Source organism: Pollachius pollachius, assembly GCF_949987615.1.
Source record: "Pollachius pollachius genome assembly, chromosome: 1".
NCBI classification, from domain to species: domain Eukaryota; kingdom Metazoa; phylum Chordata; class Actinopteri; order Gadiformes; family Gadidae; genus Pollachius; species Pollachius pollachius.
The window spans coordinates 29376787-29392402 of record NC_136934.1 but is presented as its reverse complement, the minus strand read 5'-3'; the positions used below and the strand labels follow the sequence as shown (position 1 = coordinate 29392402).

The following is a 15616-nucleotide window of genomic DNA, read 5'->3' as shown; positions in this document are numbered from 1 at the left end:
AATTCACAAAACTATAGAAGTATTCAATTTTCATGATATAGTCACTCATGTATAAACTATGAAGTCATTTTCAAGATTTTACCAATGGTTTAATTTTTTTGAAAAATCTCAAACACAAATATCAAATTGTTGATTATTGCTAAATATATATCCTATTCCTAATGCACATGATTTATTATTTGCTTGAAAACCAGAATAAATGTGTTTGACATGCTGTCATGATTGATTCCTCTTATTTGCAGTTTTTCCAGTCTTACAAAGCTACTTTTGGCAACCTCTTAGTGATAGTAAGTTATGAACTAATTGTTAATTGATGACACAAGCTTATTTTATTGTCATTTGTTCAATATCTAATGTTTTTCTTTTTCTCTACAGGATTATGAATGTGGACGTGTAAGGAGTGCAGTTTGAAATTAGCTACCAGGAACTTATTGCTGCAGCATTTTAGGCAGGCACATGGGCATCTTCGAGGTAGTTATAGATATCCCTGTCAATACATAGATTGCCCATGTACATTTAATACGTGGAGTAAACTATTAAATCATACTTATAAAAATCATCCTAATCAGCAACATTTAAATGCAGTAGAAGGACATGCATTTAAATGTCATGTGTGCTCATGTAAAGGACTCTCAACAGTGAGAGATTTTTTTCAACACATAAATGGACATCTCAGGCATTATGAAACTGTTCCATATGTGTTTCGAGAATGCACATTTCAAACAAACATTTATAGTACATTCAAAACACACAAAAACAGGAAACACAACCAGTATTCACTAAAAGACTTTAAAGCTAATGTCCTCGATACAAGCACTCAGTTAGATCAGTCAGACAATTCAGAAGATGTGCCAACCGGTTCTGAGGACATAAATCCCAAATATGAAACTTTAACTTCTGGCGAGGCTGCAGAGTTACACCTGCCACATGTTATTGAGGACAAAACTGCTCGTATTTTGTTGAAGTTGGAAAATATTATTCATATTCCAAAGGCGGTTGTTGATGAGGTCCTTTCTGAGCTTCACTTCATATTAAGTAAAGCTGTACCTGTCAAAAAAGTTACTGTTCTTGATGTATTTCAGAGTCATAAACTGCCAGTAGAAGAGTCAGTAGCTGACGAGCTTGCTGTGGTTTTATGCAAAACTAATCCGTTGGCCTTAGCGATTGCAAAGGATGGCCCTCTAGCAACTGCATATAAACGTACACAGTTTTATATCTCTCATTTTGGTGTTATACAACCAGTTGAGTATATCCTAGATGCTCAGAGAAATAGGTCATTTCAGTACATCCCTCTTTTTCAGTCTTTGCAGCAGTTGCTCTCCCATGAAGACGTGTTTGAACATCTCAAAATTCAGAATACGCAAGACCAGATATTAGCTAGTTTCCAAGAATACAGAACTGCAAGAGATGTTCAGTACTTTAAACAAAATCATTTTCTGTCCAGTGAAGGTTTGAAAATAGCATTAAATCGTTATGTTGATGATTTTGAAATTTGCAATCCACTTGGCACGTCTCGGAAGAAGCACAAACTTTGCGCTGTCTATTGGGTTTTGGGGAATTTACCACCAGGTTCCACCTCAAGACTCACTTCGATCTATTTAGCGCTTCTGTGCAAATCGGATGATTTAAAAGTCTATGGGTATGACACGTGTTTGAGCTCTCTTGCAAGAGTTGAAGACATTAGAGCAGCACAGTGTTTTTCTTTCTCAGCTGGGCCAGTTTGTTAAAGGTTCTGTACAGTGTGTAATAGCCGACAATCTTGGAGCCCATGGGATAGGTGGATTTGTTGAGTTTTTCTAGTGGGTCAGTCCGCAGGTTTTGTGCAGGAGACAAATCAGAATTTCTGACTAAAGATGTCAAGTCGGGTGCTTTTCAACTTCAAACCAGAGATGTCCATGATGTTCATGTCCAGCCAGCTCAGGAGAATGAAACTATCTGCCATGGTGTCAAAAGACAGTGTGTTTTAACCAAGCACCTTTCACATTTTCATGTTAGCACTGGTTATCCACCTGACGTTTTACATGATCTCTTTGAAGGTGTTGTGCCAGTGGAACCCATCTGAAAAAAGGGACATTTTGTATTTATGAATTCATTACTTGGTTCGGACTCTATTTGCATGATTTACTGCATCAATGTGGTGCTTGTCAGTTTGTGATCATATTTTCATCGAAGCCCAGGTGGTTTTGATATCAGCACTAGCGAGTTAAGTCTCTCTTTAAGGAACTTTTAAAAAGATTTTAGGTTTAACTGGAAATTTGGCAGCCACACTGCCTGCGTGAGCAGAGCCTGTCAAATGTGGCTCAGCTGAATGAATCAAGAATATATTCAGATTGAAGCTGGGATGCACCAGTTTACAGCTCAAAGTTAAAATGACGGTTAAACACAGCAGACACCTGAATGTGTAAACAGCAACACAGAAGAGAAACTGCACTCAAAATCAGATTATCTTAAAAAAAAAACACTTTTAAAATGTCTCTCAGCTCTCCTGCACACAAGTCGACTCTCAGCACTCGCCCCTGCACCTATATTTGCCATTGTTCTTAATCTACAGCTTAGACCTCTGCGATATTCACTGTATTCATTAATATTCCTGTTTGTTTGAGGATTATGTTTTTTGGAACTTGGCTTTATATAGAAAAGTGTTTTCATGTAAAAAGAATGTTGTGTATTTTTGTTTTTCAGCCATCTGCTGCTGAGGATGCAGAGAACGACATTGTCGACACAGTTATGGGCATTGACACAGTCCGTCAGTTTGAGGAGCCAGATGACATTGAGGTAGTCATTGAAGGCGTGAAAGTCCTCAACAATGTCAGAAGTGCTACAATGGCTTTCATCATGCTGTTTGGGCTTATCTATGCTCTGGATCTTATTTTCCCAGACAACCTGAAATACACTTTTGAGTTTGTCCAGAAAATCCTCATGAATCTGGATGGACACAGGCTCAACACCAAAACACAGCAGTTGAAAATCAAGCTGTTCATGTGAAAGGAGGAACGGGTGACCAAGAACACTGGGACTGACACTTTTTTTTTTTTTTTAACTGAGCTTTGAGCCATAAATGATAGAGCATTGGTCTGTAATTGCTCCTCCATGATGTTTTGCTGCCTTGCTTTAAACCTGAGGAATTGCGATCTGCATTTGTAAAATGGACAGTATTTTTCAGTAATGTTTATGCACTTTTATTATTTTAATTTAATAGTTGAACTGAAGCCTCCATATGTCACCTTTGGTTGCCTCGCCAGCTGCTGGCCCTGTTGTGTTCCTGAGGCAAAGTAACAATTGAGGTCTACCACATGACAGAGGTAGAACTGCATATATACTAAAATGTAGAGAGGGAGCTAAAGGACTCCCTAAGTGTTATACATTTCTGTAATTTAAGGCTTCCGGTTGGAACATAAGTACTTTAATCTAAAAAATAATTCACACTGACAAATATTTACCATTGTCTAAGGAGAGCTCTGGCGATTTTTAACCCCATTATTGTTTTCCTGAGAAACCCCATGTTGAGGGAAGCTAAAAACCTACAGAATAGCTATAACACTAACCTATGGGGGCAATGTTACATAGGTCTTGGAATAGTTTTCTGAATGTATTTAGAAGCCCCAAAAGCGGATAAAGCTTGCCCACATAGGTTAGTGTTATAGCTATTCCGTAGCGCCGGCAGCCAGTGCAGATCTCTGGCTTGGTCGAATAAATTTTCGTCTGGTTTTTAGCTTCCCTCAACATGGGGTGACCATTAGGAAAACAATAATGGGGTTAAAAATCGCCAGAGCTCTCCTTTAACTAATGAATCCTGGAGGAACAAAGACTTATAAAACTTAAGTGTTTTAAAAATATATATTTACTACTTTAGCTTTTATTGTAGTCCAATTGCTGTGCATGAGCACAGTTGTATTTTGAGCATGTTGTATTCAGAGCTCTATTGACCTTTTGAGGACCTTATTAAGGAATTACTACTACTACTACTTGCTTATTTTGAGGTCTTGTTCGAAAAAAGTAATCGTTTGGCTGCACTAATGATCCTGTTGGGTTTTAATAAAAGAACCTCAAACAGCTAATGTCTCATGTATGTTATATTGGGGTAGGGGGTAGAATGGGAGGGGGGATTTTTGAATAATTCATTTCCAATTAACCATATATTTTTTGGTTGAACAAACACAATTCATTTTAACTACTTTAATATAATCACTTTTGTTTACCTCTCTTTGGTACAAATATGTAGTGGTAACTTATTCTAATTTCATTAGATAGATGAATTTAGTTTCAGCTGGACCAACTTCAAAAAAAATTGGTAGATGAACTCAAATACATTATATTGAATTGATGGACTTGTTTTAGGTTGGGGTAACATATATTTATTGGATGGAAATTCTGCTTACAATTTAATTGAGTTCATCCAATGAGTTGTTTTTTTGAGTGCACCCGTCACAGTCAGTCACGCCTTGCACCCCCTAATTCCTCGCAAACTCCTAATCACATCCCATCGATCACCAAGACCTCCGTGCCCCTAAAACTATAGCCTTGCCTCGCCTTATCAGAACAACACTGTGGGAGAACATGATTATGGGTGAGAGGCGAGGGGTTCTTTGGTGTGGTAGCAGGACGTTATGTTTAAGGAATTCTTACGGTTGCCGTGACAAATGACATGCTACTGAGCTGCTGGGGGGGGGGGGGGGGGGGCGTCTGCTTTTCTACTCTTCTTGAAATATTCCAGGTGTATTAACATGTTGAATCACTTAGTGGCATGCAAACGAAGCTCTCGTTGAGTAAAGAGGTCCTGTATGAACCATTATATAGGGATGTTACTTTTGTACGCGCTGTGTCCAGCATGGGTTAAGTGCCAGTGAGCACCCGGTTAGCGCTACGGAAGGGGCGCAGGGTCAACAGGTCAGCAACGGATGTCTCCACGGAGACGTGGAGAACGGTTCTGCTTTCCATAAATAACCGAGGCCAGATTAGTCGGCTCTGTAGACCTACAGAATATGGGTTACCGGAACAGATACAAACATTCGCCTAGAAAGATAACATGCATACAAACGCGCGTGTTCACGCAAACACACACACACACACACACACACACACACACACACACACACACACACACACACACACACACACACACACACACACACACACACACACGCAAGTTCACAAAATGAGTGTAAATTCTTACCTTGAAATAAAAGGATGAACTTCAGAAAATATAAAAGGTTCCCGCCCTCCATTGGAATGAGGATAAAGGTCCTTGGACTATATGGACAGTGTGTGGAGTCTTAAGATTGTCCAGGCAGTGTGGGCTACATTGGCGTGACAACAAGCGCCCACGTTTCTCTAGCTCGTCCTCAATGTATTCGTTAAACCTGTTCAAACGAGGCTCCAATAGTGTTTCTCCGGCGTACTCAGAACAGAAACGTTCAGTCGGGTCGAAAACATCCTTCTTCGAACTTTTTTTTTAAACAATCTTAAGGCTTGTTAGGCTAAATAAAGTGCGCGCCTCAGAGTGCATACCGGACACCTCGGTGAGGGTCGTGGTGTCTCTATCATCGATCCCCACTGTCCAGCCGGGCAACAGCTATTTAGGACTGCTTTAAAATCATCCCTGATGGGAAAAACAGTTCGGACAAGATACAATTTCCAAGCAGATATTGTTCTATTCCTCGGCTTAATTGATGTTCAATCAATTGCATTCAAATGAAACGTCCGTATAATAATACAATTCAACATATAACTTGACAGGGCAATAAGCTGTTCACCGCCTCTGAGTTCCACTTCTTCCAAGTCCTGTTTTATTTTCCAACATTTTCAAGCCCAACGCGCGCTGAAGGTAGGATGTCCTCCGCTTCCAAATGAAAGAGCGCATTTATCAACGTGCGTAAAGCTCCCCTCCCTCGCTCTTGCTCCATCCAACCTCCTCCTGAGCTCCTTCTTTTCATTCCTTAGAAAAAACTTTCCCTTCGGTCCTTCCTAACTTTGTCACTTTATCACCATCCTTCACCCGCTCTTTCTTATTGGTTTGATTTGACTCCTTCTAGTCACAGGGGCCTAACAATCATTTAACCATTCATACATTAAACCTACCTGGTGGACCTAGGGAATCATTTGTCAGGATTACGAGTTTTGAAAACGAAGTTTGCTTGAGTTTTAACGAAAAAACGAACAACCAGCTAACTTTCTTAATCACTCGACCATTCCAAACCTTTAGTAGTTTAGTCATGGATGTAGTGGATTTACGTGTAGTCTATACGTAGCTTTGGAGCGCCCTCTTCTGGTCATTATGCACAAAACACGGCTTTAGATTGCTGAAGAGGCTGCAGCCTGCAGAATAGACCTTTTTCTCCCTTACCACTTACGATACCGTTACTGTAGATGAGTATGCCGGAAAACCGTTATCAATCAGGCTGCATATTTACCTATCATATATATGTATTCTTTATTCAGAAGGAATTCAAACTGTGGTAACTAATAAGTAGTAGTATTTGTGTCTTTGTAAACAACAATAGCGTTCATACACAATCAGAAAAACAATCACGTAGACATACAACATATCTAACTAGAAAAGCTAAACAAACAAATTGAAACAACTTCCAACTACATAAAACACCACAGGTGAACATGCAACGCATTAAAGCTAGAGTAGGCAGTTTGGAGAAACCAGCCTGAGGAAGCTGGCTTTCGAAAATATCCTCCCTTCAGGCCTCCCTCTAAAGCCCCACTCTCAAAAAACACATGAAATCAAACATCAAAGTATTTGATTTATTGATTGCAGTCAGGGTGTAAAGATAATTTCAATATCACAAAATATGCTTGTCCTCTCCTTTCTCTTTAAAAACAGCACATAGACCCGCCTGCTTTCCAAAGTCTCTATTTAGAAAGATGGTTTGTCGTTTTTCTAAGGTAAAAACAATTATGAAAAAATTATCATATTAATAATTACAGGAATTCACAGAGTAGCTGTGAATACATATTATATTTCATTTGCAATTGATAATACTGACTAAATACGATCATGTTCAAGAACATGTGAGAATAAAGTATATTAATGTCTGCAAACAAGATCGAAATTAAAAATGTTTTCAAGTTGCACACAAATCTCCAGCCTTGTAAGACTGCCCTGGATGTTCACATTCGGTTTCTCTGCATGGCCAAACACAACATCAATTTATGTATGTCCTCCAGCATACAAATTAAATCCACCTCTTTGTTTAAAAGTAAGCCAATGGCCTAAACATTGATAGTAAAAAATATACAAAAATACATCACATCCGATACACCACATCAGTGTCACATCAGTCACATAAACAAATCACATCAGTGTTTTGTTCAAAGACTGCAGGGAGCAGGTGTTGTATCCTCACCCTCATACAATGACAGGAATCTGCATCTGCTCAGATATTAAATTGCACCATGTTGTAACCCTTTTATTTAACCTGCAGAGTTAGCCTTTATTCAACGTTATTGTTACAGACGTGTTTGACTACCGACCTCCTGAGGGATGTAGAAACCTCCTTCTGAGCAGGAACACACTCTGTGAGCTGGTGTGGAAAGAAAGCACGCTTCCGTTCTTATGACTATCCTCGTTTTCTTATAAACCTCCTGTCTCCGCCCCCATCAGAAGAAACCGCCAAATCAGGTTCTGGTGGTCCAGAGCTGTAGCGACCAGGGGGGCTCCCCGAGACCACCACACTGGGTTGGGGCACTGTCTTGCAACCGCCAGATGGCAGAGATGTGAATAATACACTGTGAAACTTCATGCTGTCATGTCCATCCTTAAAGCTCTCAGAAGAGGTTTTGGTGTGCAGGTCAGGGAATATTCCCTGGTTTTGTGTTCACACTGCAGCCTGCGCCAGGGAAGACTTGAGATGCTGACCACTTGGTGAGTCTGAGGAGAGAACAGAAAGCTAGGGGATAGTATGTACCATCTAGTCGACACATCCGACCTATGAACCCTCATCCACTACCAGTGTGGAGCATCCACTGGGGTGACAGTACGAGCCAGAACACAGCACACACTGGGGACTTTGAGATGAGGATGGAGAAGACACACTAGGAGGGAAAGAGGGAGATATTTAAAACACTAAAAGTAAGCGCACCAATACCTAGCTGGCAAAATAATGTAGGCTACTTAGGAGTTTAATAATTGAAGCAGACCAGCAAGTTCAATGCTTGAAATTCATATATTTGGTAATTTACCTACTTGACCTACCTTATTGTAAATATAAACTGAGTGAAGTAGTGTGATTGTTCAGATTGTTTCCAGATTTCAATGAAAATGCGTCCCTTTTGATTGTCCTCTGGGGAAAATTAAGTGCAATGAAGTGTATTCAAATATATTTCCGAAGAACATAATTCATTCCAAGTACATTTTTCAGAAATATACTTCATGTTAAGTTTATTTTAGGTAAACTTTTGGAAAAGTATACTTCTTCTGAGATCTATTTAATTTCAATGTAAGTGTACTTGAAATAAATATACCAACGCTAATGTACTTAAAGTGTTGTTTCAGTATACATCATTCTTAAAAGTATACTTAACTGATACTTTTTAAAGTTTATTTACAATTTATTTCAGATAGTGTATTTCTGCCAGTGCGTCATTAAGCTCAACTGTAATATACTGAAAGTAAATACAGTACTGCTGTAATATTTGAAGTATGATTTCAGTATACTTCTTGAAAGTATACTTCGCTGATCTTTTTTGATGTTTATTTTGAATATATTTCCGATGAAGTGTATTTCAGACAGGATGTCATCAAGCTCAACTTTAGCCCATTGAAAATAAGTATACTACTGCTGTAATATTTGAAGGATGATTTCAGTATACTTCTTACAAGTATATGTAAGGTTGTTAATTAGACAGGCCACCATGTGGCGCTGTTTACCGCGATTTTAATATTGTGTCCCTTGTGCGCCACCGTAGTTCACGTGTGTGCGCCAACGTAGTTCGTGTGGGTGCCATCTTGTTTTGTGTTTGGCCCTCATGGATACAAGATACAAGGCTATATTGAAGGCTTTCCACTGTTGGGGAATAAATTGCCAAGCGTCTCCCACAATCCCGAACAACTGTGTCCCGTGGTCCTTCTCTACCCATCACACCAAACAACCAAACACAACGCAGAGTCCAGGGTCATAGAGAGACAGCAGGACATTTGGGTTACATCTTTGGTGCCGTGACCCGGATTGTGGTGCTCTAAGATCGCAAAGAAACTGACCGACGGCAACATCCCCCACTTTGCTAAGGTATTGAACTGTTTTGCCATTTCTGAGTGGACATCGTGTTGGACCAAGCGACTATCGCCTGTGAAGCTGTGTTGGCAGGATACAAACCTTCTGCAATATATCCTTTAAAGGCTGTGATGAACCTTGGTTTGCTGTGTTAATTTGAGGTTTGTGATTCTGGGTGAACGTTCTGTGACTGATATTAAGCTGTTGTTGTTGGTTTATTTGATTGTTATTGCGATAGAGCTGTGTTCTTGATTTAATTGACTTGAGGTCTATTCCTGGTTGATACTTGTGTTACGCAGTTTATGCCTTTTCCTTTCCTTTTCAACACACTACAAACGGGATTTTGACTAACGATAACACAAATACACAAAAAAAATAAAATAAATAAAAATAAAATAAAAATAGGAAGAATGTGGAGCGTTAATGTAGATTCCCAATCAGAGCCCGAGGGCCCCTCTGCTGTGGCACCAGGTCTCCAACATTCCCCAGTGCCTGAAACAAGCCACGACTATGGTCCTCTAACCCCCCTTTTGAGTCAGGGCGCAAAAGCTGACGGGAACACAGTAAACCACGACCAATCAGTGAGGCCGAAGACGACCAACCGATCCATCAGGTTTGCAAATGCTCCACTACACTCTCACACCCAAGACCATCAGACCAGCTGGAACCCCACAGATTCAGGAGCAGGCTCACAGCCTACCCCACAACCCCCAATTCTATCACCTTATACCGATCATCGTAGTACCCCAGCTCATATGTTCACATCATCAGGCTCACAGCCTACCCCAAAACCTCCAATTCTATCACCTTATACCGATCATCGTAGTACCCCAGCTCATATGTTCACATCATCAGGCTCACAGCCTACCCCAAAACCTCCAATTCTATCCCCTTATACCGATCACCGTAGTACTTCAGGTCATAGGTACACATCACCGGGCTCTGAAGCCTCAATGCAGGTACCCCCACTCTGCCTTGACAACAGCCCTGGTGCGAGACCAAGTTACCAGACCGACAGGTCAGATTACAGCCTGGCCAGTGTAACCTCTCTAGTGCCCCAGGCCGCGGTCCAGTCACCAATGCTCTCTGCCCCCCTGCCTCAATCCAGCATGCGTGATTCCACAACCATGCTGCCGCCTCAAAGCTTCTCACGCCCCGGCTTCCCGGAAATGCAAGCTGTACAGCAGCCGACTAATCATCCAATTACCCCCCCTTATCCAATCCATACTGTTCAGCCTAACTCTCTGGCCCACACCAATTATGCATATCCCACCCCAGCACCCCAAGTACCCGTGCCAAGCTTTCAACCACCCCGAGTAATGAACATTACGAGTAACCCCCATGCTGCTGGGCAGACCCTCCAACGGCCAGATTATGGACCTAACCCCCAAATGCATATGTCACAATCTACCGTTCAAATTCCACTGGGTGTAACTTATGCAGCTTTTGACCACACGGCTCCTACCCATGCCCCTGCCCCAGCCTATCTACCAACATCTGCATCATACCCTCAAGCCGGCATGTATCCCAATGTCTTCCCCCAGCCCACACCGTTTCATCCATCATCCATCCCACATATGCACCCCAGTCTTTCTGAGCCACTACAAAGACCACCTAGCAGAGCTCTCACCAACCCGAGCCTTCCACCGGCTGCCTATGGTGGTTTCATGCAAACTCACCGGGTGAAAAATGTCCAAGTCTTCACTGGTAATGCAGACAGCAAGATTTTGGTAGAGGACTGGGTCCGTGACATGCAGTATCTCCTGGAGGCGGTTGAGCTCCCCATGCACCTTCGCTTCTCTACTGTTGTGCGACACCTGAGTGGTGAGGCCAGGAAGCTGGTTCTGAATCTACATCCCAACGACCAAACCCCTGAGAAAGCATTTAGGGAAATGATGGCAGAGTATGGGGACTCCCACAGCTCCATAGATCCACTAGCTGACTTCTACGAGCGTAACCAGAGGACAGGAGAGTCGCCCTGCTCTTATGCTATTGCACTGGAGGCAAAGCTGCGGGCTGTGGAAGAAAGTCAAGAAGGGGGGAGACCTTTCCCAGACCGCGATAGTAAACTCACCCGACAGTTTTTGAGAGGGCTTAATGATGAGGAGGTCTATGTAAGGATCGCACCGATGAAGCCCAGGCTTTGGAGTTTCCGAGAGCTACAAGACGAGCTCAGGAACCTAGCAAAAGAGACTAAAAAGTTCCAGTCACAACATAAGGCAAAGAAAACATATGCACAGGTGCATGTTACACCAGAGGGTGGCACAAATGTGAGGACAGAAAGGACAAAGCATAACACAGAGTGGTCAGAGTTGACAGAGATGGTCAAGAGATTGGCTGCTACCCAAGAGGAGCAGATGGCCAAGCTGTCGCGCCTGGAATCAAAAATTGATGCCCCACCCACTGTTCCCCCATTAAGAGTCCAGGCACCTGCTGGCACTGCAAACCAGAACTCAAGTTTTGCATGCTACCGGTGTGGGAAGCAAGGGCATACAGCCCGTGTCTGCAGAGCGGTGCTCCCTGATCCAAGTCTATCCTGGACTTGCCCGCAACAGCCTATGACACCTGCAGAGGAGAACACACCCAATTCAGCTCAGCATTTAAATGCTTAGAGCCTGTGGTTGCAGGGGAAACCATGGGCGAGCAGCAAGACCCCCCACAGCAGAGTAAGGAAACTGTCGCTGAGGACACCCCATTAGTGGGTCCTAGGAACGAGGGGGAAGTAGAGGTCAATGGGATGAAGTGCAAAGCTCTCATGGACTCTGGCTCTCAGATAACCAGTATTACTCATGGATATTGGTGCAACCATCCAATCCTCAAGAACCGAAAGCTGCAGCCTTCTAAAATACCCATAGAGGGCGCAGCAGGTCAGATTGTGCCCTACTATGGTGTCCTGCACATTAATTTGAAAGCACTGGGAAAAGAGTTCAAGACTGTGCCTGCCTTTGTTGTCCCTGATTCGTATCGCTCCTCTGTTCCTTTGCTCATGGGAACAAATGTCATCCGTGCCTCCAGGAGGCACCTTAGAGCAGCCTACGGCCAGCAGTTTCTTCATAGGGCTAAGGAAAACCACCCAGAGTGGTACACCGCTCTACTGGAGATTGACAGCACTGACTGTGGTGCAACGGATGACATGGTTGGCCCTGCTGTGTATACTGGCCGTAAGATACGGATTCCTGCAGGGAAAGAAAGAGACTTAAGGTGTGAGATAAAAGCTGGCCCACAGCGAAAGATGTATACTGCCCTGATTGAAGGCAACTCCTCCCTGCAGCTTCCCCAGAATCTCCTGGTTGCCAAAGTTTGTGCTGATGTAAAGAGAGGCTGTGCCCCTGTCAGACGAGAGATGAACCTGTCCCAGCATGCTATTGTGATAAGGCCACATACACATCTGGACAATGCATTCCTGGTGGACCATGTCGTGGAATTGTCAGACGACAAGCAGAGTAGCTCTCACAGCAATGGTAGTAAGGAGGCATGCCTGAGTCTGGACCAGGTAGTGGCAAATTGTAAGGTGGATGTAAGTGAAGCAGCAGTCGAAAATGAACACGAGCGCTCCCTCCTTAACCAGCTAGTGGAGAGGAATGTAGGTGTTTTCTCCCAGCATCCCCTGGACTATGGCCACACAAAAACAGTGCAACATGACATACCCCTGGTTGACCCTAAGCCTTTTCGACTGCCGTACCGCAAGATTCCGCCTGCACAGTGGCAAGATGTGAGGAAACTGTTGACGGAGATGGAGGCAACAGGAGTCATCAGGCCTAGTAAGAGTCCATATGCTTCCCCAGTAGTGATTGTCACTAAGAAAGATGGGTCACTAAGGTTGTGCGTAGACTACAGGAAGCTAAACTCCTACAGCACGAGAGATGCATTCCCCTTGCCCAGAATAGAGGAGGCTCTGGAAGCTCTGGGCCAAGCAAAGTACTTCTCCACACTTGACCTCACATCTGGTTACTGGCAGGTGGAGGTGGCAGAGCATGACAAGCACAAGACAGCATTCAGCACTCCCATGGGGCTGTTTGAGGCCAACAGAATGCCCTTTGGGCTGCAGAATGCTCCGTCCACCTTCCAGAGACTCATGACCTGCTGCATTGGGGATTTGAATTTCACCCACCTTCTGATCCATCTCGATGACCTCATAATTTTCTCCAAAACTTTTGAAGAACACCTGGAGAGATTGCAGCTAGTATTCGACAGGCTTCAGGAACATGGCTTGAAGTTGAAGCCCTCCAAGTGCCATCTTGTGAGGAAAGAGGTGCAGTACTTGGGTCACTTGGTGTCTGCAGAGGGGATCAGACAGACCCAGAGAAGATCAGCAGGGTAAAGGACTGGGAGAGGCCCACGAATCGGAAGGAAGTGCTGCAGTTCTTGGGGTTTGCTGGATATTACAGGCGGTACGTTGAAGGCTACTCAAGTATAGCTGCTCCTTTATATCGCCTCACATCCGGTGATCCCAGAAAGAAAATAAGGGGAAAGAAGAGATTGGGTCCCGAACCACTCTTTTTGTGGACTACAGAGTGTGAAAAGGCCTTTCAGTCCCTAAGACAAAAGTTGACAACTGCTCCAGTGCTGGCCTATCCAGATTACAGCCAGCCTTTTGTGCTTCAGACTGATGCATCGGGAGAGGGGCTTGGTGCGGTCTTGGCTCAATTCCAGGGTGGAACCGAGAGGGTCGTAGCCTATGCGAGCAGAGGCTTGAGCCCAGCTGAGTCAAGGTATCCTGCGCATAAACTAGAGTTTCTTGCTCTGATGTGGGCCGTAACAGGCAAGTTTTATGACCATCTATATGGGCGTCCATTCTCTGTCCAAACGGACAACAACCCACTCAAATATGTGATGTCTTCTGCAAAGCTGGATGCAACAGGCCAGCGGTGGGTGTCTCGGCTTTCTGCATTCGACTTTGACATTCAGTATCGAAGGGGACGGAGTAACGCAAATGCTGACGCCCTCTCCCGTATGTCCAACAAGGAGGTCACGCAGGTCCTACGAACCTGTCCTCAGCGGGTAGCAACCAGTGAGAATGAGCGCGTAGAGGCACAGCCCACCCAAGAACCAGGCGGCTCCCCTGCAAAGACCACCGAAGACCCTCAACCACCAAACCCTCAACGGCCAACGTCTAGTGAGCCCTATAAAGAGGTGGGGACAGAATCACTGCCTGCCATGACAAAACAGGAGATCCGTGTGGGGCAGAAGGAGGACCCTGTCATTGGCCCTGTCTTGCACTTTAAATCTTTAAACCACAAACCAAACCGCAGCGAGAGAATAAGTGGTGGTCGGCAAGTGTGCCTTCTCTTAAAAGAGTGGAGGAGTGTGGTGATAAGGGACGGTATCATGTACCGCTGCATCCAAGACGGCCGAAGGGGAGTAGTGGAGCAGTTGGTGCTGCCAGAGAAGCTACGTGCAACGGTCAAGACTGCTCTCCACGATGACTCAGGGCATCTAGGATTTGAAAGGACGTTGCAGATGATAAGAGAGAGATTCTACTGGCCAAGAATGTTCCAGGACATCAAGGCTTGGTGTGAGCAGTGTGAAAGGTGCTGTCTAAGGAAGACTCCAACTGCAGGCCTCAGGGCTCCCCTGGTCAGTATCCACAGCAGTGCCCCCATGGAGCTTGTGTGTGTGGACTTTTTGTGCCTGGAGAAGTCAAAGGGTGGCATTGAAAATGTGCTTGTGGTAACAGACCACTTTTCCCGCTATGCACAGGCCTACCCGACAAAAGACCAAAAGGCCTGCACAGTGGCTAAAGTTCTGTGGAGAAACTTCTTCTGCCGGTTTGGTTTCCCCCAAAAGCTTCATGCAGACCAAGGGCGCAACTTTGAAAGTGCTATGGTTAAGGAGCTGTGCAAGTGTACTGGCATCACTAAGACCCATACAACCCCCTACCACCCCCAGGGCAATGGGACCACTGAAAGGTTCAACCGTACCCTCATGAACATGCTGGGGACGTTGGAGCCTCACTTAAAGCCCCGCTGGCATGAGCATGTCGACGCAATGACACATGCCTATAACTGCACACAACACGATTCCACTGGGTACACACCATACTACTTGATGTTCGGTAGACATCCCAGACTCCCAGTCGACCTGGTCTTCGGGCCTTCCACACCCAATGAGCCATGTGAATACAGTGAGTATGTGCAAACTCTGCATGACAGTCTCTCACAGGCCTACGCCCAGGCTAATCAGACTTCTCGGAATGCTAAGGCACAGCAGAAAAAGCACTACGACAAAAAGACCAAGGGTCAAGACTTCAGACCAGGGGATAGAGTCCTCATCAAAGCGTGTCATGTGGAGGGCCGGCAGAAACTCTGAGATAAATGGGAGTCATGTCCATACATTTTGGTGAAGAAACAGCCCCACACGCCTGTGTATGTGGTGCGATCAGAAGATGGCAAAAG

The 15616-nt window shown here is 44.2% G+C and overlaps 1 protein-coding gene across 2 annotated transcripts in view; it reads right to left on the bottom strand.

The window, feature by feature from the left end:
• The window catches only part of itga10 (integrin, alpha 10), a 63109-nt gene extending 57320 nt beyond the window's left edge, over positions 1–5789 (bottom strand). For both annotated transcript variants that reach the window (XM_079752860.1, XM_079752859.1), the window contains exon 1: positions 5174–5789. In XM_079752860.1, coding sequence (XP_079608986.1) covers positions 5174–5225 — 52 coding nt within the window. In that variant the 5' untranslated portion in view covers positions 5226–5789. The remainder of the gene's footprint in view (positions 1–5173) is intronic.
• Positions 5790–15616: the final 9827 nt, after the last annotated feature.